At 36.3% G+C, this 24511-nt stretch overlaps 2 protein-coding genes across 2 annotated transcripts; both read right to left on the reverse strand.

The window, feature by feature from the left end:
- Window positions 1-66: 66 nt before the first annotated feature.
- Window positions 67-6856, reverse strand: LOC109004630. Its single transcript, XM_035688271.1, has 3 exons — window positions 6352-6856; window positions 719-787; window positions 67-590 (listed from the first exon to the last, which is right to left on the reverse strand). Exons 1-3 carry the CDS (start codon window positions 6854-6856, stop codon window positions 67-69), a joined length of 1098 nt encoding a protein of 365 aa, XP_035544164.1.
- Window positions 6857-20949: 14093 nt separating this feature from the next.
- LOC109004629 lies at window positions 20950-22884 on the reverse strand. The gene is made up of 4 exons (XM_035688272.1): window positions 22787-22884; window positions 22438-22690; window positions 21372-21730; window positions 20950-21055 (listed from the first exon to the last, which is right to left on the reverse strand). The coding sequence occupies exons 1-4, from the start codon at window positions 22882-22884 to the stop codon at window positions 20950-20952; spliced, it is 816 nt and encodes a 271-aa protein (XP_035544165.1).
- Window positions 22885-24511: the final 1627 nt, after the last annotated feature.

Consider the following 24511-nt stretch of genomic DNA (forward strand, 5'->3'; position numbering starts at 1 on the left):
ACTTAAAATTTATTGAAGAACAAGTCGTGTATGAGTTCGATAAACAGCTAGCTTTACTTACAGTGATCAGTGGACGGTAGGAAATACCCTGACATTGTCCAACACAGGACCACAAATATGACCATAATCGTGAAGCCTTGTGTGATAGCTAGCACTGAAAAACGTTATCCTTGTCCTTGCCGAGATTGCTTTGAACTTGAAACTTGCAGTTTTGAACTCACCCTTTCCTCCAGATACAAATCGAACTTTCAGGGTTTCTTTGGCAGCAAAGACTTGAACCATCATGGAGCCATGGCAAGCGTTCTTTGCATCTCCAATGGTGAAAGTGAGGTTGTACAACTTGCTGGGAACTGTTCTGATGATTTGGGCAATGGCACTTTCTCGCCCAGCAACCAATTCAATGGCGACGAGGCCAGAGGGAACAAAGAAGTGCTTCTTGTCGATGTACTTCACCGGTTTGATGGACTCGATAATCCACCCGGGGAGTGGTGAGATTAGGTCTAATAGCTTGGGAGGGAGGAGTATTCCAGTTGAGAAATTCTTGAACACATGAGGGCCAATTTCGAAACCTCCATTTTTCACGAGGTTTCCTGCATATTATACATGCATATCTATTATATGGGAGGAGATTGAGGGTGAACAGATATCTTCAGAATTACTTACAGAAAAGGAGGGAAAAAACATGGATAATGGCAAAAGATCGGAGAGAAAAACAGACCTTTAGTATACCTGAGGGGCAGCATTTCCTTGATTGCAATAGCATCCAAGAGGGGTCTGTTGGGAATAACTGTATATCTAAGACTAACTCGAAATATAGTAGTGGAACTAAATGAAAGAAAAGATGACAATCACACAGAAAGAACACCAAGAATTAAGTGGTTCGACTCAAAATGAGCCTACGTCCACTGGTGGGGTCGGTATCGGAGATTTCACTATCAACAAAGATGGAGTACAGATGAATACAACAAAACTTCACAAGGAAGTTATCTCTCAAAACTCACTCTATAACTTCTCTCTCAAGAAAACACTAAAAATAAGTGAAAAAAGTGATTTCTGAAGTTGTAAGAGAAGTGGGCGCCGTTTGGTATTTATAGGAACAGTAATGTTCACTTCTGTGAACATTGGCTCGAGCGAACACTCGAGCGAGTGTCGAGCGAACGTAGGTTTTCTGCACTTCGCTCAAGCCAACAGTCGAGCGAGAGTCGAGCGAAGCTCTCTGCCTGAACTCGCTTGAGCTGGGTGTCAAGCGAGGGTCGAGCGAAGCTCTCTGACTTGGATACCGCTCGAGCTGGGTGTCGAGCGGATGTCGAGCGAAGCTCTCTATCTGAATTCGCTCGAGCTGAGTGTCGAGCGAATGTCGAGCGAAGCTCTCTGACTTCATATTGCTCGAGCTGAATCTCGAGCGATGCTTGAGCGAGACTCTCTGTCTGACTTCGCTCGAGCCAAGTGAACCTTCGCTCGAGCGAACCTACGACACATGCACTGTTCCATCTGATTCAAGCCACCTCCTAACAAATCTCCACCTTGGCTTGAACTCTGTCAAAAACACACAAAAAAACCTTTGACCACAAAACCAATCCCCACCACCAAATCCCTTACGGGAATAACAAAATGCAAACACCAAACAAAATTTGAACTTGTATACTGCAACTGGCTTAGTCATCATATCTGCTGGATTCTCTGTAGTAGCAATCTTCAGAATCTGTATAAGACCCTCTGTAACAATCTCTCTGAGAAAATGATACCTGACATCAATGTGCTTCGTTCTCTCATGATACATTTTATTTTTGGTCAAATGTATTGCACTCTGACTGTCACAAAATACTGAAATCCCATCTTGCTTCAAACCCAAATCATTGACCAAGCCTTTCAACCAAATGGCCTCCTTAACAGCCTCTGCTGCTGCCATGTACTCTGCCTCGATAGTTGATAAAGCAACAGTGGATTGCAGTGTTACTTTCCAACTAATAGCTGACCCACACAGAGTGAAAACATAATCTGTCAATGATCTTCTCTTATCTAAGTCTCCAGCATAATCAGAATCAACAAAACCAGTAACTTTGGAACTGAGATCGACATCTCTATCAAATATTAACCCAAAGTTCATGGTTCCCCTCAAATACCTGAGTATCCATTTCACAGCCTACCAATGAGTCTTACCCGAATTAGCCATATACCTGCTAACCACGCTCACTGCCTGTGAAATGTCTGGACGGGTGCAAACCATTGCATACATGATGCTGCCAACTGCGCTGGAATAAGGAACACTAGCCATGAATCGTTCCTCTTCATCTGTCTGAGGAGATAGGCTAGCTGAAAGCTTAAAGTGCGTAGCAAGTGGTGTACTTACTGGTTTGGAATCAAACATTCCAAATCTCTGAAGCACTTTCTCAATGTACTTTCCCTGGGACAAGTACAACTTTCCAGCTTTCCTATCTCTGATGATTTTCATTCCCAAAATCTTCTTCGCAGCACCTAAGTCTTTCATTTCAAACTCATTTCTGAGTTGGGTCTTTAACAAACCTATGTCAGATATGCTTCTAGCAGCAATAAGCATATCATCAACATATAATAGCAAATAAATGAAAGACTTATCAGATAATTCCTTATGATAAACACAACTATCAAGGTTACTTCTCAAATAACCATGATCAATCATAAAGGAATCAAACCGCTTATACCATTGCCTTGGCGACTGCTTCAAACCATATAAAGATTTCTTCAATCTGCACACATGATCTTCCTTGTTTTCAACAATGAATCCCTCTGGCTGATGCATATAAATGGTCTCTTCAAGCTCACCATGAAGGAACGCTGTTTTAACATCAAGTTACTGCAGCTCTAAGTCATACAATGCTACTATAGCAAGTAGCAATCTGATCGAACTGTGTTTCACCACTGGAGAGAAGACTTCATTGAGGTCGATGCCTTCTCTCTGACTGAAGCCCTTAGCAACTAAGCGTGCCTTGTATCTTGCATCGGTATCACCCTGGATTCCCTCTTTTCTTTTGAAGACCCATTTGCAGCCAACAGTCTTCACCTTCTTTAGCAACAGAACCAAATCCCATGTTTGGTTTTTGTGAAGAGACTCAATCTCTTCAGTCATAGCTGCGCACCACTGAGCAGATTCTACGCTCTTGACAGCTTCTGAATAACTGGAAGGCTCCTGACCGACAATATTCTCTGCTGTAGTAAGAGCATACATCACCATATCTGCATGAGCATATCTCTGAGGTGGTCTAATCTGCCTCTTCTGTCTACCAGTCGCTATACTGTAGTCTTGCTCACTTTGTGCGCTACTACTCGGATCAGAATCATGCTCATCTGCAATAGCATGATCTTGGGCGCCACGAGGCAGCCCTTGTGGTGCTTCAACCTGAAACTCCACCTGCTTTCTGACATCCTGTTCTTGTCCTGTAGACCCAGTAATCTCCTTTCTCGGAATAAGCATGGATTTTTCATCAAAAGTGACATCCCTATTGATCACAAACTTGGGTGATTTGGGATCAGTACACCACAACCTGAATCCCTTCACCCCACTGGCATACCCAATGAATATGCCCTTCTTTGCCCTTGGCTCAAGTTTTCCATCATTAACATGGAAATATGCAGGACAACCAAAAACTTTCAAATTCGAATAATCAGCAGGAGTATCAGACCATACCTCATTCGGAGTCTTCAAACCAATCGCTGTGGCTGGAGAACGATTGACCAAAAAACAGGTTGTGTTGATTGCTTCAGCCCAGAAATCCTTACCCAAACCTGCATTAGAAAGCATGCTCCGGGCTCTCTCCAAGAGAGTCCTGTTCATCCGTTCAGCTACTCCATTTTGCTGTGGAGTATGTCTAACTGTACGATGTCTGGCAATACCCTCATTCCTGCAGAATTCATCAAACTCACCTCCGCAGAACTCCATACCATTGTCAGTGCGAAGTCGCTTGATTTTCTTGCCCGTCTGATTTTCAATCAAAGCTTTCCATTGTTTGAAGTTAACAAATACATCGTTTTTCTACTTCAGAAAGTAAACCCAAACCTTCCGTGAGAAATCATCAATGAACGTAAGCAAATACTGAGCTCCACCTTTTGACGGAACTGAAGATGGACCCCAAAGATCAGAATGAATATAGTCCACAGAACTTTTGGTTCTGTGAACCCCTGTAGAGAACTGAACCCTACACGGTTTTCCAAACACACAGTGTTCACAAAAATCCAGTTTCCCTATCTTCTGATTACATAGTAAACCCTGCTTACTCAAAATTGACATCCCCTTCTCACTCATATGACCCAAACGCATATGCCACAAACGTGTGACATCTGAATCCGGATCATCTGAAACAGACACTGCAGCTGCACCTGTCACCGTAGAGCCCTAAAGGAAATAAAGACCATTTGTCTTATCTCCCTTCATCACAACCATAGAGCCCTTACTGACTCTGATAACTCCACCTTCACCAGTGTACTTATAATCCAACGAATCAAGTGTGCCCAAAGAAATAAGATTCTTTTTCAAATCTGGAATGTGTCGAACATTAGACAATGTCCGGACAATTCCATCAAACATCTTAATTCGGACTGAACCAATTCCAGCAATTCTGCAAGCCATATCATTCCCTAACAAAACGGAGCCTCCGTTGACCGATTCATAGTTAGTGAACCAGTCCCTCTTGGGACACATATGGAAAGTACAAGCTGAGTCCATGACCCACTTGTCACTAAAGCGACTACCTGAGTCGCTAATTGCTAGAACAAGGTCTAGGTCGTTAGACCTATCATCAGCAACACTAACGGCATTAGATGAACTAGTGCCGTCCTCTCTGTTTTTCAATTTTGGACACTCATTCTTGTAGTGACCAAACTTATGGTAGTAATGACATTTGACGTTCTTCTTACTGAACATTGTTTGTGAACTGCCCCTGGATTTCCCCTTATTCTTATCTGAACCCCTGTCATTTGATCTACCCCTGCTTGAGGACCCCTTAACAAACAAGCCACTAGCTTGTTCATTAGTGTTCTTCACACTCAATTTATTCCTCAACTCCTTAGAATTCAAAGCAGACTTTACATCTACCAAGGAAATTGAATTTCTACCATATAACATGGAATTTACAAAGTTCTCAAAAGATGTGGGTAATGAACATAAAATAATTAACGCTTGATCTTCTTCTTCAAGCTTAATATCTATGTTCCTAAGATCCATAATGATTTTGTTAAATTCATCTAGGTGTTCAGAAATAAGAGTACATTCCTTCATTTTTAGAGTGTATAACCGTTGTTTCAAATACAAACGGTTGGTGAGAGATCTCTTCATGTACAGATTCTCAAGTGCCGACCAGAGACCAGTTGCAGTCTCCTCGTCAGCAACATCTCTTAAAACTCCATCAGATAGTGACAAAAGAATAGCACTGTGTACCTTTTCTTCTTCTTCTTTCGAAGGAGCCAGAGAATCTTCGGATATCGACACTTCTAATACTTTTGACAAGCCCTGTTGTCGCAGTAAAGCCTTCATCTTGATGCGCCATAAACTGAAACTGTTCTGACCGTCAAATTTCTCCACTTCGAACTTAGCCATAGCCATCCCTCCAGATCTGTTTGAGCCAAGCTCTGATACCAGTTTGTTGGGAATAACTGTAGATCTAAGACTAACTCGAAGTATAGTAGCGGAACTAAACGAAAGAAAAGATGACAATCACACAGAAAGAACACCAAGAATTAAGTGGTTCGACTCAAAATGAGCCTACGTCCACTGGTGGGGTCGGTATCGGAGATTTCACTATCAACAAAGATGGAGTACAGATGAATACAACAAAACTTCACAAGGAAGTTATCTCTCAAAACTCACTCTATAACTTCTCTCTCAAGAAAACACTAAAAACAAGTGAAAAAAGTGATTTCTGAAGTTGTAAGAGAAGTGGGCGCCGTTTGGTATTTATAGGAACAGTACTTTTCACTTATGTGAACATTGGCTCGAGCGAACACTCAAGCGAGTGTCGAGCGAACGTAGGTTTTCTGCACTTCGCTCAAGCCAACAGTCGAGCGAGAGTCGAGCAAAGCTCTCTGCCTGAACTCGCTCGAGCTGGGTGTCGAGCGAGGGTCGAGCAAAGCTCTCTGACTTGGATACCGCTCGAGCTGGGTGTCGAGCGGATGTCGAACGAAGCTCTCTGTCTGAATTCGCTCGAGCTGAGTGTCGAGCGAATGTCGAGCGAAGCTCTCTGACTTCATATTGCTCGAGCTGAATCTTGAGCGATGCTTGAGCGAGACTCTCTGTCTGACTTCGCTCGAGCCAAGTGAACCTTCACTCGAGCGAACCTACGACACATGCACTGTTCCATCTGATTCAAGCCACCTCCTAACAGGGTCCACAAGTGGGGTCCTCCTGAATCCCAGGGTTGTGAAATGTCAACTTCACAACCCTAGAAGTCGCCTTGAAAGCCCAGGCATAAGTGTCGCCTCCATTACTGCTAAAAAGGGTTTGTAGGGAAAGGTCCGCCGAGTGGCCGGGGACCGAAACCCTTAGCACTTCGTCTTGGGCACAAGTCCTTGTGGCCCCAAACGTGATGGAGTAGATGGAGCCTGGATTCACCTTCACGTTTTGAGAGATGGAGGCCTCATTGCCTAGTTTCACCGCGTGAACCCCGCGAGGAACGGCGTAGAAGAAGCCCCGTGGCTGCGGCCCACCGGAGATGTACTCCACCAAGCCGTTGATTTCCCATTTCGGGAGTGAATATTTCCCTTTGATTACTGTCTTCTTGAGGTTTGACTTCGCGGGTGATTCCTCAAAGTTGCCATTTGGGAGGAGTCCTGAACACGGAGACGGACAAAGAATGAAATTGTTAATTAGACACAAAAGTTTACGCATCTTAACATCACTCTCTCAAAAGAAGTATATGCTAGAAACTAAGAAAAGTAAGAACATATTGCCAGAGGCAGCGTTTTGCTTGGTACAAGGCATGCAATGAGTGCAGTAGTTCAAGCTATAAAAGTAAGAAAAGAGTGAAGTTGTTCACCGTCAAGATGCAGGGTAGTAGCTGCAGAAGCAGAGGCACTGAAGAAAGAGAAGAAAACCACAAAACAAACAAAAAGAAACAAAGCCATGTTGTGTTGCAGTGGAGAGAACCCAGAACGCAGAAAGTGCTAAATAGACAAAGAAGAAGCACCACCTAGAAGTGAGAGATTTTAAGACCAATGGGATTATGGGAAAGCTGGGATGACTGATATTTATATGCTAACATTTGGAAGGAGAGAGAGAGAGAGAGAGAGAGAGAGAGAGAGAGAGGCAAGGAAGATGATCAACGAAGCCCATGTTAAAACTCCACCAAATTAGCCGTAACTTTGCTGGTCTCTCGGTGTGATTCAGAAACCTTGATTTTCCACGCAGCTCTTAATCATTGTTAAAGTACTGGAGACGCCACATGAACTTTGATTGGTTCCCGTGATTTGCTCCTCCTATACACAAGACTCTCTGTTTCAATGCTTGTCTTCAATATGCGATGATAATAGTTGCATCGAACATTAACTATTAGAAAGTGTGATTGGTCATTACAGCTTATAGATGTACAAGCACCGTACGGACCTTGATTCTTAAGTGGTACACAACTGTACCATGTCATGTGCTATAAGCTTTGACTCGTTTAGGTCAATATTCTTTTCATATATTTACCACAAAAAAAGGTCTCAAACTTTCACGTGGGTTGAAATAAAAATAAAAACAAAAAGTTTGATTAGATCTTAAGTACGTACGTACGATTTCAATGTACTCGTTTACGTTCCCGTTATCTTGATTCTTTACTACTTTTCAGTGACTGAACATTGGTAGTGGTTTCTTTATCTTTATCTTCATCTTTAAATTTAAAGAATATGTCTTTAAATTCATCTACATTGACTTATACATCTCTAAATTTTTACATAGCTATAAATAGTGCTTCTTCAAATTACTATTCATTCTTCAAACATTAGTTTACTTTTTTTTTTCTCTCTCCTACCCCTAAAATCAACTTTGTAAAATTTATATTCAGATGATTTTGATACATAAAATTTGTATTAAGTTGATAATACAAAGTGGATGTTAATTGCAAAATATATATATAAAAATAATTTTAGGAAACAAATAAAAAATAAAAAAATAATAATATTTTATTATTATTTGGTTCAAACATGCATAAACCAATGTGGGAGTTTTTTTTCATATACAAAATCATTCTTCAAAAATGATGATTTTGCATATGAAGATGCATAAACCACTACCAATGCTCTAATGGCAATGATAGCCATACCACCTATTTACACTTTTTCTACAATTTTTTAATAAAATAATATTTTTTAAATCTTTAACAAATCAAATGAAAATTAAAATAAATGTTTAAAATAATTGTAGAAAAATAATATTATTTTTTGATATTATTTTATTTTAAGATTTGAAAAAGTTAATTATTTTTTGTTTAAAATTTAAAAAAAAAAAATTGTAATGATTAGTTTGAAAAAATTATAATGATTAATTTGAAAATATTTGTGTTTTGAATAATGTATGAAAAGTAAATTAGATGAGATGAGATTGGATATGTTTCTAAACATTCCCTTAGTATATAGTGGTAGGATCCATATTTGTCTATAAAACACTTATTAAATGATACAAGTGCTACAACTAGGGGTGACAATACGTGACACGACCCGTGAACTCAACATGAACACGATATGAAATTAGTGGGTTTGGGTTTGATATTAACGGGTTTAGGTCAAAACAGGTTGACCTATTAAAATACAATTTATAAACGGGTCAATAATTGGTCAACTTGTTTAACACAAAATCAACCCGTTTTGAATTTATTTCCAAATTAAAATTTTATTATTATTAAGTTGTAATATTGGTATTTCTTAGTATGCTTATGTATTTATTGTTTTTATTGTTAGGATTGTAATGTTATACCTATGCTCATATTTGTTATTGTATGTGTTAACGTCATATTTCATACATCTTTGGGCCAAATTCCAGCAACTCAAGTTTTCAAAATTTAGGCCTGCGAAAATGGAGAAGAAGGCAATCTGAGAAGGGTGGCATTGGGGTCGGGAGTCTCCAATGCCAAAATCAGTAAATTCTCTTGGAAGTTTATAAATAAGTATGACAGTTTAAGGATCAGAGAGAGTTTCTCATACCTAGGACTTGCTATTTATACCATGAGTTTGGGAGAGACAGATCATGTCTGCCCCCATGGAGTTTGCGTCCTTCGTATTGTTCCTATTGCCAGTCTTTTAATGCGGCGTAGATTTGCGACAGTGTTATTAATGTGGTGTGTAGCTCGGATAGTGGCGTCATTAATGCGATGTGGTTTCCTGACCTTGCTTTATCTTTGACAGTCCATCGATGTTCTCGTGTCAGATGATCAAAGATCATCTGTATTTCTCGCTCTGCCCTGTACAAATTCTCATGATCAAAGTGTCGACGGGCAATGTCAAGCTTGTCTGTCCCATCAACCACTTGATTACTTTTCCTTATTGGCATCCTCCTTCATGAGGGATCTCGGACACTGGGACCAGGTGTTGGGTTGAGGCTCAGTGGGTTTGTAAAGTGGGAAAAATTTTCTTATAGTTACTCTATCAATTCCTCTCGAATGGGTCCGAGGATAATTTTTCCTTTGCTCCCTCGATTAACCAGCTTTTGCACTCAAGACTACACGACCTTCTCTTTCCCATGAGGGGTTTGTGGACCCATCTATTCGCTCTCCTGTTGTCTTCCTATTCCCCAACTATGTTTGAGTGCCTTCTTGTCTTTACTCTATACTTTGCGACATTTCGTCTTCAATTTTTCTAGCTGTGTTTTGATGGTTCCATTCTGCATTAAATGACACCCCTTCAATCCCTTCATCGTTAATTCTAGCTATGTTGTTATTTATTTCTCACGTCGTATCATTGGATACGCCTCGTTGAAATCGCAATAATCATGGGATTCTGGTGCCCAGTGGGGCGCGTGAGTCTTTATTGCCTTGGCAGATCAATCGGCAATCTTGCCTATATAAAGCTCATTTCCTCTTCAGCAATGGGTTACTTTGCTCATTCATCATTCCTTCTTGGTGTCTTGTGTTCTCCTTATGCTTTCAAGCACATTTCTCTGCATCATTCCCTTCTAGTTTTTCCTATCTACCTCTGATAACCAATGGCTCTAGAAAAATCCTCGCATCCTTTTGGACTAGCTGGTACTTCTAACGCTGCTCATGTCGTCGATGGTCAGGGTGGCAACGTTCTAAAGGAGTTTATCGATTTCTCATGGCGTTCGACTGTGACTTCCGCCGAACTGGAGTCCTTGAATGAGACCTATAGGGTTCCTCGGGCGATGGATTTTGTGGTGCCTCCTCCTGCCAAATGGGAGGTAGATTCTTAGGGTTACGCCACCAAGGTCACAATGTACCACGTCATGTTCTCCTATGGCCTCAGGCTGTCCTTTTGTCAACCAATGTGAGAAGTGTTGGGCTTATTTGAGTCGGTGCCTGCTCAACTCCCTCCTAGCGCGTGGAGGCTTCTTGTGTCGTGTTGTGTCATCTGGCTTCATGCGTTGGAGGAGGTCAGGTCCGACTACCCGAATCTTATAGCGCGCGAGCTTTTCCTCACCCACAATATTCTAAGGAAGGGTTGTCACATCTACGGCTTCCAACGGATCCAAAGGACACAGACTCAGAGGATCATGGGTCCTCCGTATTTCTTGCTCTGCCCTGTAAAAGTTCTCATGATCGGAGTGTGGCCGAGCGATATCAGGCATGTCCATCCCATCAACCACTTGATTACTTTCCCTTGTTGGTGTCTTGCTTCATGGGGGATCTTGGACCTCGGGGTTGGGTACTAGGCCGAGGCCCAGTGGGTTTGTGAAGTGGAAAAAATCTCCTTACAGTATGGTTTGTAATAAGGATTTTATTATATATTAAAATTTGAAAAATATTGATATATTTTTTAATATATTGTGGTTATTAATAAATTTAGATTTTAACTTTTATGTGAAATTATGTAATCAGGTCAAATGAATCATACGTTTTAGTTCAACTCATTTATATAAAACAAATAAGTTTAAATGAGTCGTGTCATGTTAACATATTTCTAATTAATTATTAAACGGGTTAAAACAAGTGACACGACCCATTATCTAAATATGTTGAATTGGGATTTGGAAGTTTAACACGTTTAGCTTAATGGGTTAGGTTCGAGTTGACTTGTATAGTCGAATGTTCATGACTTGACACGACACGAACACGACCCAAAAACATGATTTGTCACCCCTAGCTACAGCTACAAAAAAGTCTTTCAAATGTAAACTTGCAAACTGACATGTCTTTATATGATACGTTAGATCTACTATAAAATAAAAATAACTTTACAGTTTAACGTATCATATCAAATCACGTCAATTTATAAAGATTTACTTTTTGTAAAGTCTCTTTATAATAAAGCATGCATGTGTCTTTAAATAATATCTAGCTACCATGCATTAAAGTTTTGTTTCATATTTTTTTCATTACCAATTTTTAGAGGAGGACAAATGAAAAAGCTATATTCTAAAGGAACGGCACATAGTGATCATGATCATGAGACGAGCAGTATACATTTGGTTTGAAACCTTACGTTCACGTTTTTTGGATTATCGGACTGAGAAGAATTTCTATTAAATTATTCTATGTATATTTGTGATTTTTTGTCTATTGAGTGTCGGTGTATTTTTAAATTAGCCAATACTCTCTTTTTTAACTGCTAATAAAATAAAAAATAAAAAGTTACGTTTATTTATTGAGAAGTGCTATAAAGATAAAAAAAAATAATATATAAAAAAAATTTATAAATTGACATGATTTTGTATGATCTGTTAAATCTATTTTATGATAAAAATAATTTTATAATCTGACGTAATACATCAAAATACTTCCTTTTATAAATTTACTTTTCTATAATTCTTTCATGCGTAAAATATTTTTCTTATTCATATATATATATATATATATATATATATATGAACTATATATAGATGGAAAAGTAAATTAACATACACACCAAGGGACATTTGCCTAGTTAGGTGAAACAGTTTTTTTACAAAAATAGTATGGTTTTTACAAAAAATTTGATTAATAAATAATTTAATGCATAGAAACAAAAACTAAGTTTGATACAAGTTTACAAAATAAAGTACCATACATGCCTAATGTCAACATAAAGTGGTACACATATCATACATGAACCATAGTTTGATACTAAGTTTGATACAAGTTTCCAAAATAAAGTGGTACACACATCATCTATGAACCATAGTTTTTTTTTTTTTTTTAAGTTCCATTTCTTTCAGATGGCAATATGGCATACCCAAATTGCAAATAAGTGTCCGAATGGTCATTTTCCTCATATGAGATAGAAACAACTTTTGAACCTATTTGGGGAAAACCTCCTCATTTCAGGCTCAAAATCAAGGGAAACTGACTTGGAGACGCTTCTTTGTTTTTGCTCAAGCTGTTCATATTTAGGGATAATAAACATCAGTACTTAGATTTAGGTTGTTCACATGGATTTATGCAGAAGAAATGGTTTTGATGTGTATGTATGCTTAGTTGAATCAAGTTTAATTCTCACCTGATTGCGCAGGGCCTCATTCTCCAGCATTGCCTTTTGCTCCTGAGGGTAACATAAACCCAAATCCAAGTAAATTCTAATGGAAAGCGAAGCGTAATCCAAAAGAGCATGTTATTGATTCCCATATTGATATTTTCAGTAGTCTATCTTTCCGAGATAATGAAACTTCACTTCAAAAGTAAATCTCTTTTCATTTCTAAATTCTGGAGTGAATGAGATACCAAATTTCCAAAAGAAATAATTCTGATAGCATTTATTTTATTTTACAAGTTTCAAATTGTGGTAAATTATTGCCATTGAAAGTTCCAAATTTTCTTTCATGTGAATCAGATTGTGCCTAAATATGAACCATCACTATAAGGGATCAGAGAATTAGTTTAATCATGTGCTATATTTATTCACAACTGAATTCTTGAAATCAGGTCTCAAATACAAAGAGTGGCACAAAAGAATAGTCTTTCATAGTGCTTTAACATTAAAAATAACTCTCTTTTTCGGCCTTGTTTTGCTTTAACAAAGAGTGGCAGTTTATTATTCAAGAGAATCATAAAAAATGACTTGTGAAAATATTTCTTAACATGCCAAATTCTTTTATTTTTAGCTTTGGATCCCAATAAGAACCTCATTCAAAAAGGAAAAAATGGTCCACACCCATAAAAAAAATTGCAAGCCTAGTTTACTTATAATCTGGACTTCTTAAATTGCTCCAAAAGGACTTCCTCGTGCAACAATAAAGGCAATAAAGTTCTATGCAGTTTGAGAGTTTTGAAAGAAACTACATATGAAGCCAACTTTTAATTGAAAGTTTGGCTGCCATTTAAAAAAAGTGGAGGACTAATTGAGACTTAAATGGGTACATAGAAAAATGTTAACAGGGTGGAATTATGGAAACAATAAGAATTGTGATTAACACCAGGAAAAAAACAATATAATAGCAATGATTTTTTAATAAATGATTCACAGTTTAGAGTTAGATACTCAAACCTTATGTTGAAAATATGCAGATTATGAATGCTGTTGAAGCAAAAACTTGATCTCCAACTCTTTGACCTTAAGGAGAAATAATCCAAATTTAGCAATAATAATAATAATAAAGCATAATTATCTACTATAGTTCAAGTGGAAAGCAACATTTTGCTGGAGATTACTACAGACTTCTTCCCTCCCCTTCAATCTCTCAAATAATCCCTAAAGTTGCTTCTCACATTGGTTGTGGATGGTTGCCATCAACTCAATATGGCCTTCAAGTTTTTTGATCTTCTCATGTAGATTTTTATGACTTTGATCTCTGCCTTTTGCCTTGCTCTCAAGGTTCTATAAGTTCTCTTTTAGCTTCCTCAAAGATTCATCTTTGGATTTGGATTCTTGCCTTGCTTTTTCAAATTTTATGCAATAAAAAGAAATAAGTAAATAAATCAAAGTTAAAATATAATTTAATCATTATTACTGTAACTTAAAAAAGTGTGAATGGTATAGAAGAAATGTAGCTATTCATCTAGCTAGAGTTATCAACCCTATGGAAGCTGCTGTTCATGGAGCTTTAAACAACAAAGTATTGTAGAATATACAAAAAACAGAAGCAATAAAGAAACATTAATTCATCTAGCAACAATGAATTGAGATGAAACATTTATGGTGGCATTAATTTCCAGATGTGATTAAGCAATAAAGAATTTGTGTTGTCTTTGATATTTCAAGGATCTTTTGAAGTATATGTTAAAAAAATATGAAAATAAAAATTGAACTATAGATAATTGACTATAAATAATGGAATTGAATCTAGAAGATGAGAATTGATACTAAAGTTGATACCAATATGCAGAGATAGCCCATGAATAATGGATAATAGAGCAAATAAATTAGATAGTGTGCCACAAGAACTAACAGAGCATTGTGAATTTATAGATAAAGACACCATTTAATTTTCATTGCATAACCAATGAATCCATTTGTATTTACAACATCCAGAGTTTGGAAAGGGATTCACAAAAAATAACAAGTGAACTTACCATGATGCTCCCATTTCTACTAGACAACCAAATGAGTAGTCTGTATGAATATAATTGCCAAATCTATACCTTGATTCTAGCAAGATCACCTGAAAAAAGAAATTGATGATATTAAGAAATTGCAAAAAGCAAGACAGATTCTTGCCTACCTAAATCTTTTAATAAAGAAAAAGAGATATACTGCATTACATATGATCATCTTAAATGATGCATCATTGAGGATATGTGCAGCAGCTACACCCTATATACCACTACCAATGATTATAATTGAAGCTATTGAACCCTGTTGCCTCTGAATATGGGAGGCAAATGTGTCTAGTCATCACACACATGCATATCAGCATGGGAACAACTTTCTCAAGCACATATAAACTTAATACAAGATGAAAAGAGATACCTGACTTAATTAGAATAAATCTTGACTTAATTATTTCAGTTAAGACTCTTTAGCTCCATCTTTTTCTCCACACATATTAAAATTAAATAAATAAATAAACAACTGTTAATATTGTAACTTGCTTAAGCAAGAAAAACCAATCCAAATTTTTTTTTTTTTTTAGACATTCAAATATACAATTGGCACCCAGAGACAAATCACATTAAATACAAGAATAATGTTATACTTTTCATCGCAATCATGCCAATTAAAAAAAAATACCAATTTAATCATGATTGAGCTCGACTCCCGAGTAAAAGCTCATCTGGATTGCAGCAAATAATAAATTGTGTTTATTTTCTACACTAAAAGAGTAATTTGATTTAAACTATTGCAGACAGCACAATGTTTGGCCATCAAATTACACCTGTGAGCAAAATAGCCTTGAAAGAAACAAGTTGTCAACACCGTATTGAAATTTCATTTCCTTGAAGAACGCTTTATAGGTGCTCAAGGAATAACTCATTTATATATATATATATATATATATATATAAGTAGGAATATGTGAGAATTTGTTTTTCACATGGGATAGAAACAAAGCATGTTAAAAAGATGAGTGAGTATTAAAACTTCCATCATAAAACTACAGACCACTAGTCATCATTTTATGATTTAAAACATCATAAAAAAAATTTTAAAAAAATTTACAAGTAAAGATTTTAAAAAAAATTAAACAAAAACAAAAGCATATATATTCTGCCTGCAATATACACGTGGAAAATTAAATTTTGAAGAAGGCTCATGCCAATGATTGCCCAATACTTTATGACCCCCTCATGGTCTACACAATACATGTCCTAAGCACTCTAACCAAGTTTCCAACCAGCCTATGTTCTTGGATAATAAAACCAATCATTTCCAAAACTAAGGACTTGTTATTTATTTCCATAGCCAATTCAAACAAGAAAAATAAAAAAGTAAAGGTTTTATGTCATTGTCTGCCCAAGGCTTCATGACCCAACAATACTTACAAAAAAAAAATTCTCATTGAAAATTAAAATTAAAAGAAATTGAGAAACTGAGGGTCTTAGAGGAAAATATTTGTGTAAGGATAAACCCAATGCTGCAAAAAATCACGACATGCAAGGGAAAAAAATCTAAATCTATTTATTAAACTGTTGCATGGCATTTTTTTAATTATGTCGTGATCCAAAGTATTTATAATTATAAGGCATTTTTATAACCTGAAACTCTCGCTCTCTTCATGCTCTAACCTAGATTCAACACCATATATATTCACAACCATATTCGCAACATTAGCCCTTATATGCAATAAAAATATATGAAATAAATCTCTAGGTTAAGGCATTGTAAAATTTATAGAGCAACCGGTAAAGCATTTATAATTATAAGGCATTTTTATAACCTGAAACTCTCGCTCTCTTCATGCTCTAACCCAGATTCAACACCATATATATTCACAACCATATTCGCAACATTAGCCCCTATATGCAATAAAAATATATGAAATAAATATCTAAGTTAAGGCATTGTAAAATTTATAGAGCAACCGGTGATGGAGCAGTAATATCCGTAATACTTACAGAGTAACCAGTGACAGAGATCTACTGCAATGAAGATCGACTGAGGGTTTTCTTCGTGTCCCTCTCGTAGACACCCTGAAAATTAAAATTATAAAAAACTTAGAAAATGAGAGTCTTAGAGGAAAATATTTGGGTAAAATAAACTCAATCCTGCAGAAAACCACGACATGGAAGGAAAAAAAATCTAAACCCATTTATTAAACTGCTCTTAGTGTGAATCTGCGTGTAACTTTGTACTGAACAAAGAAATTCTTACTGAGCAGAGGCTTCAGCCATCAGGGCCTCCAACACCCTACTCAACAAAAACCAAGAATTAAACCCAAACTCAAAGATTGAAAATCATAGAACAATTCTGACCAAAAATTGATTGGAACAAATTAACACATAAAAAAAAAAGAAAAAAGAAACTAAGTCAAAGCTAGGCTTCTCTAGCCATGGATGGTGGAGAGAGAGAACTTCCGAAACCACAGTTTCTAAGGCACAGTGGAGGAGATCGAGAAGAGAAACGATAGAATGGGCTGGAAATCTAAGAGGTTAAGGTTGAGATGATGGAAACAGAGGGAGAGAGAAAAGTCGTTGGAGCTGGGTCTCACAGCTTCGATAGTTTGGGTTTTAGCAAGATGAAGAGAAATCGAGGGTAGCGAGGTAGAGAGAGAGAAAAGATAAGGGGTCTGAGTTAAGATAGAAAACTCAAGAGGGAGACGAAGTGGGATAGAATTTGTGTGGTCTGGGAAAAATATCACTAACACAATTTCACATTACAAGATGTAAAGATTAAAATACTCTCACATAAACGGATACAAAACGTTAAAACATAAGAATAAAAATAAGAAAGCACACAAAAAACGGATCTCATGTATGGAGGACTATGAAACACTGTTCACTAATATCCCCACTTATTATATATGAGTTATGCTACACGTAAGCCTCACACTCTGCACACCACTTAAAAATATATATGATTTTACTATTTTATCCTCATATTTCATATTTCATATTTCATGAAACATGAGGGTAAAAGAATAAATTCATATACTTTTAAGTGGTGTGTAGGAGTGTGAGGCTTATGTATATAATTTTTCATTATATATAGTATAGATATACTTTTTTTCTTCAAAACATACCTCTCTTTTTCTTAAAGTTGAAAGATATACTATCGATGATAGAGAAAATTTTTCTAGTGTATTTTTAAGGCCTTTAAAGTTTAAACTCAACCAAATTATCGACAACTAGAGACAAGGCCAGACCACATACGGCTCGTGGTCTGATCGCACGAGCCTATAGATATTTAAAGTTGCGTTTGAATGTTGAATTAAGTTGAATTAAGATGATAAAATATTATTAGAATATTATTATTTATTATTATTATTTTGAGATTTAAAAAAATTGAATTGTTTATTATATTTTGTATTGAAATTTAAAAAAATTGTAATGATAAGTTTATTTGAGTTTAGATTCCAAATGAATCCTAAATCTATAGATAATAAAGCGATCGCAGACTTTTATTTTATAATCTCATCAAATCAATTAACCAAACGTGACCCTAATTTATGGAGACGCTGGGGTTCAATTTGTTGTACCACGAATAGCCAGTGCAAAGATTCTTTGACAATCGAGAGTGTCACTATATATCAATATGAATTTGTATAAGAGATATTCCGTACATCGAATCAATAAATAATCGGCAAAACTTTGTGGTTTGGTATAATTTCTGTAAATCAGACAACAATGAGAAGAATTAACTCGGAGGGATGGGCTTCGGAACCCATAGCTGCTGCTGCCCCCGCCTTGTCCAGATTCACAAGTGGCCCGTGGCTGCCACCGTAGGCGTTTCCGTCGTGGTGGTGGTGGTGTTGATCATGGCCAGAAGGAGGGTGGTAGTACATCCGAGCTGTTTGGGGACAGTGAGAGTGAAATCTCGCCGCTACTCTCACCCCCATATCCAATAATTCGACAAATTTCGCCCCCATGTTTACTCTTCCTGACTCCTGCTGCTGCTGCTGTTGTTTTTCTCTGTAGACTTAATATGCAGCCCCAGCCGGTATATGTCTGATCTCTGCAGCTATTGTTCACTGCTCATCAAAAACTGGAGAAATGATTTGATTTGGAGAAGAAAGAGAGGAAAGGCATTTTATAGCCTGCTTGCCGCCTGCATTGAATAGTTTTCGCGTCTTCCTCGTCCCTTGACTTTCCTTTCTCTTACTAGGAAGGTTCTTTTTTTGCAAATTGGTCCATATTTCTAGTTAATTTCTCTTTAGCCCTCTATATAATTTATTATGTTTTATATATGAAAATAATATTCAAAAACGCTCTTCTACTTACCTAATATTAGCATTTGGAACCGTTTGAATTGAGAGATCTTATTATTATTTATTATTATTTATAAATTTTAATTTATAAATTTTATTATTATTTATAAATTATTTTATTTTTTAATTTAAATAGAACTTTATTATTATATTATTATTTCAATCCTTGCATGTCTAGAACATATGGTTTATTTTTTATTTCTCTCTTTCCTTTTTTTTTTTTTTTGCACTTACATTATGAAAAATTTCCAAAAAAAATATAGAATTGGTATTATACTTTTTTATGTATTTCCCTGCAATAAGCTTGAATAATTTCATTCTTTGGTGTGTCGAATGTTTTTACTTTAAATTTAAAATTAAAAATAGAAGAGCCAAGAAAATATTTAGCATTAGTTTTTCATATTTATGTTCTATCAATAATTCATTTAGAGTAGAGGAATTACATATAGCATACACCATAGTCCCTCCTAATGAACACCACTTATGTATCATTCTCAAAATTAAAAAATAATAAATGATAAGATAAAAGGAATTATTTAAGAAAAAAATTTAAAAAATAAATATGGGAACAATTCGAAATTTCGAATAATCTCGAGACAAATACCTAAATATCAAAACCTGAGGAATGTATTTTAGAATATGCCAAAAAGTTGGCCTTGTTGCCTATTCTTTTCTCACTTTATGTGGACGGCGTCGGTGACTCGGTTGTGCTCTTTCTAAGCTGGCGTCTCGAATTTCGAAAAGACAGCGTCAAGCTTCGGCTGTACGCGTACTCGTAGAATTGACCTTGACGGCACTGTCTAAGGGCTGACTTAAGACCTAGTCCTAAATTTTCTCCTTTTTTTTTTTTCTTTTTACTTTCACTCACAAACAAACAAATAAATAACGAAATATACGTATTGGAAAATAAATTGCATAAAGAATTGCTTGGAAACTGGTCCTAGAAGATATACCATTATTAAAAAATAAAAATTTCTTGATTTTATTCGAAGCAAATGGGTTGGTGGAGAGGCAGCTTCGACTCTACGAAATTGGTATCTTCTTTTGTACCGTTGGAAAATCAAATTTACATTTACTATAAATAGAAATAATATTTATAATCGTATAAGATGTAAATATCATATAATTTTTTTAAAAAAAATAAATAAATACGAGATTTACTTTAAAAAATTTAATTTTTTAATAATAAATTATCTTCTTTTTTAAAAAATTTATACGATACTTGTACATTTTACAACTATATATAACATTATTCTAGTTTTTTAAGGAGGATCAACTCTATGGAATCATCATCAAATAAAAAAAATCTGTATATAATATTTATTTATTATCTTTATTCTATTCAAAGTGAACACAGAACAATATTTATATAATATTTTTAAATATATATATTAACAAGTGAAATGGTCAAAACATTTTTACAATTCAAGTCACTGTGATGAAAGTCCTCCAATCGGGTTTTATTTTTGAAGAATATATAGATTACAAAAAGACCCGTACAGGCTAGGGGAGAGATTATCTGTTGTATAAAATATAAGTTCTTGATTAGAATTATGTTTTGTTTTTAACAGTTTTAAGGAAAATAGAAAATCATATATTCAATGAGGCAATGATATGAGAAAACTCCATTAACTATACTATATGTTTGGCATAAAAGATCCTTTCATTTACACTTATAAGTTTGGAAGTAAAATTAAAACAAATCTGCCACGAGACTATATTACCTCAATACTCAGCATATTAAACATTTGTCCATATTCTTATTTGTAGCTATCCGTACCAAAATTTCCCTACTAGAGGGATGGACCCAACGTATGACCCGGCTTACCCGGCTCTTCCTTCTTCAAACTTCCTTATGCTATCTGCACCCAAATGTCCACAAACACCCAATTAAAATTATATGAAGAAAAATGCCAAAGAAACTTTCAGAAGTACAATAGGAAATATAAGGCATCAATCCCATATAATTTGAGTGGAAGGGTAAATTTCCCACTGAAGAACTTCCTTAAATTTTAAATGTTGGTCTCTTTTTGTTTATGGGTGTGGAATTAGACTTCTTTAGATGGTGCTGGAATATTGAGGAGAACGAGCAAACACCTTGTAAATATAGGGGTCTCGACGCCCTCCTGTACCTGACCTTTTCACCTCTTCGAGCTTTAACAACCTGCATATAAGGAATCATATTCAAATATGTATACTCAATTCCCGCCCTTCAATGAAAACATATACGTTAGCAACAAGCACTTCAGATTCATAACAATGCAGCAACAGCTATTGATTGAAATCATGTAAATGGTGTTCCTGATTAACGGTGATTCTTCATGCTGCTTTGTTAACACATGGCGAACCGTGGATGTTCTTGCAATTTTTAGCTTTCTAGTCTCTAGCCACAACTTTAACAGGCATATCGGAGAGTTAACTCACACCACGTGCTACACACACAAAAAGCCACGTCGAAAGATGAGAGAGAGAGATCTCACATTCTGAGGGCCTTGCTTGTATCGGGGCTATCGCCGAGAAGTTGACGTATCTTCAGTTCAGAGGAACAACCGCCGGAGAGCAACTTCAAAATGTCTTCGGATCTGCGGCGCATGTGAACTGAGCCGACGTGCTTCCTCCTGATCTCCTCGCGTGTAGTCGCAAGCCTTTTCTGAGTTTTCTCACCTCTGGTAACGTAGCCGCTTCTATGGCTTCGCCCGCTTGATAGCGGGCTCGAGCTGCTTGATAAGTACGACGCATCCGTGGAAACGGATGCCGAGGACATCTTCACCTTCTCGGCTGAGCTGATTTCCTGGTCACAGGAGCTGTAGTGAATTTTCGAGCGGCTCTTCCGTACGATCTGCGAAAATGGAACACGTTTACACAGATTCAAACGATTTCACCAACAACCTAACAAACCGAATTAAGAATGACAAATGAACAAATTAGCATCCAAAAAATTCAAGCTCAAGCAGTTTTCGAAACTGTTTCGTGGAACTTTTTGATTTCCAATTTGATGAAACAGAGAGATTTCGACGTACTCGAAGGGAGAGAAACCAAAACTGGAACGGAGTCTGGGTGAAGTTTAAAAACAATGCCCGTCGTGTTCGATCGGAGATAGTAGGAGGGATTGTGAACTCGTGGAGCAAAACAGAGACTAGGGAGATTATTTGCTACCATCCAAATAGCAACAGATTTCGAAATTCAAAGCGGAGGTATTCGAGTAAGAGAAAGAAAATTGAAGTAAGATATGAGCAAAAAGAGAACAATCCGAACAGAGTCACATTGAGCTCCAAATCCAAAATAAGCGACAATCTGAACTCAGAACTACCACTTCAGTATGGATATGAATTAAAAACAGCCGAAAGAGAGTAGCAAAAGAAATTCAACGTGAAATTCAAACAAATGCTGAAATTCACAGGCCAAGATTTCATTGATAATAGATAACATCGGATTATGTAAAACAAGACCAGGCAGTGATTCAAGACGCCGGGATTCAAAAAAATATGATGCTAGAATGTCTTTTTTCGTATGCAACCAATTACACAAATCAGTAAGCAAGAAAACTGCGGCAAGGGCAGAAGCGAGATCAACCTTGAGCTTCATTTCATGGCGGCGAGTCATTACGGCGATCATCCTCATCCTACACGCTATAATATCCTCCGAAGATCCCTCGCTGGTGAGAGAGGAAGTGCAGGACATAGAAACAGTGCGTGACTCGTTCTTGAGCGACACGGCAGTTGAGTCGCTTAGCAGCAAGCTCTCCCTGTAACTCTTTGTTTTCCTTCCATCTTTTAGCCACTGGTCCTCGGAACCGATCCTGAACAACAAAATTCAGAGAAAAACAGAGTGTAAGAACGAAGAGACAAAAACTCTAATGAAATTGAAATGAGAAACAAAATAAAATGGAATTTACAGTGGGGGAGAGACGAGGGAGGGAGAGGGAGGTATAGCTGAGAGGAGGAGCAGAGCGGAAGCAACTGTGCGCTCGAGGGGACAGGGGAACTCAGCCATTGGCCTTCAGAGAGAGGGGAGACTTCTTTTTCTGTTTCTGAAAAAAGTGGCGGGTTGCTCTGAAATTTTTGAAATTACAGTTAATGGTCACATGGATGGAAAGCGTTCACTTACTGATATCGTTCTGTTACGCGATGACGAGAGAATTTAGGTTCTATGCCAAGTGGCACATGTCGAATTTGAGTGTCCACTATTTTCTAACCATTTTACTGTTGTTGTTTATAAATAATAATCAATTTATTTATAAATAATCTCAACAAATTTTTGAAAAAATAAAACTTATGTAGTATAATCCTTTTTGCAACGGAGTATAAGATTATACTCTTGCCTTATCATATTATATTATGTTATTTAAATTTTTAATAAATATTGTTTATAATAATATAATATAATGATAATATCACGTATTTGTACTGCATGACTAGCTAATAATTATTTTATTTTTAATTTGTGTGGTGATGTTTTTTAATTGACAAGTTTTACTACCTATGTTCCAAAAAGTAATTAAAATATTTGATTGTTAGAATAATTTTATTTGAAGGTTTTTACACCTTATACTTTTCACGTGATGTAATTTGATTTTAATTATAAATTATAAAATTTAAATTTTATAAATCGAATTATGTCACATGGATAATGTATGGTGTAAAGACATTCCAATTTTTATCCTCGATTATACCAACTTATAATAAAAAAATACATACACACACACGAAGGATAGGAAAATCTTGAATTTAAAACTATTAGGAATGTGCTTCTTAGTATCGAAGATTTTCTGAACTAGAAAGGAAAAATAAGAAGATTATTGTATGGGTATATTTTGATTGCCTAAAACTCTTTGTTATCAGGTTAAGCAAATGATGCAGAGAATTTTTTGGAGCCATAAGGAAAATGATCATGATATTCATTGGTTGAGTTGGAAGAATATGATTGTTTAAAAAAAAATGGAGGTTTGGGATTCAGGGATTTTGAGGCTTTTAACACAACTGTGTTGGCTAAGCAACTGTGGAGGATATTACAACAGTCTTCTTCATTGTCTAAGATTATCAAAGCCAAGTATTTTTCTAATTTTAACTCTTTTAGAGGCTGTGTTACCTAGACATGCTTCTTATGCTTGGGAAAGTATTTTTTTTCAACTCGAGTTTTATTGCTCGAGGGTCTATGGTGGAAAGTTAGGAACGGTAATAGTATTCGAATTTGGAAAAACAAATGAATCTCAAAACCTATCACTTATAGGATTCAATCACCAATTCCAGTGCTTGATGAGAATATATGTTTTGGTTGCAAAACTTATTTTTTCAAGTACAACTAAATGGAATAAGCCATTGGTGCAGGCTATTTTTAGTAAAGACGAAGCTGACATGATCTCTAATATTTGCCTTAATCCTTTGGCAAATGACGACATATTGGTATGGAGGTGTACCAATGATGAAATATTTTATGTAAAAAGTGCTTACCACCTCCAACTCGAGTTAAATTCTACAATTTTATGTTCCTCTTCTCATGAAACTGTCACTGACAGATATTGGATGAAAGTTTGGTATTCTAACACAACATTAGTGGTTAACCACCAGAAGTAATCTCAAACATAAACATATCCTGCAAAATGATCTTTGTCATGAATGTA

This window comes from Juglans regia, chromosome 3 (genome assembly GCF_001411555.2).
Source record: "Juglans regia cultivar Chandler chromosome 3, Walnut 2.0, whole genome shotgun sequence".
NCBI classification, from domain to species: Eukaryota; Viridiplantae; Streptophyta; class Magnoliopsida; order Fagales; family Juglandaceae; genus Juglans; species Juglans regia.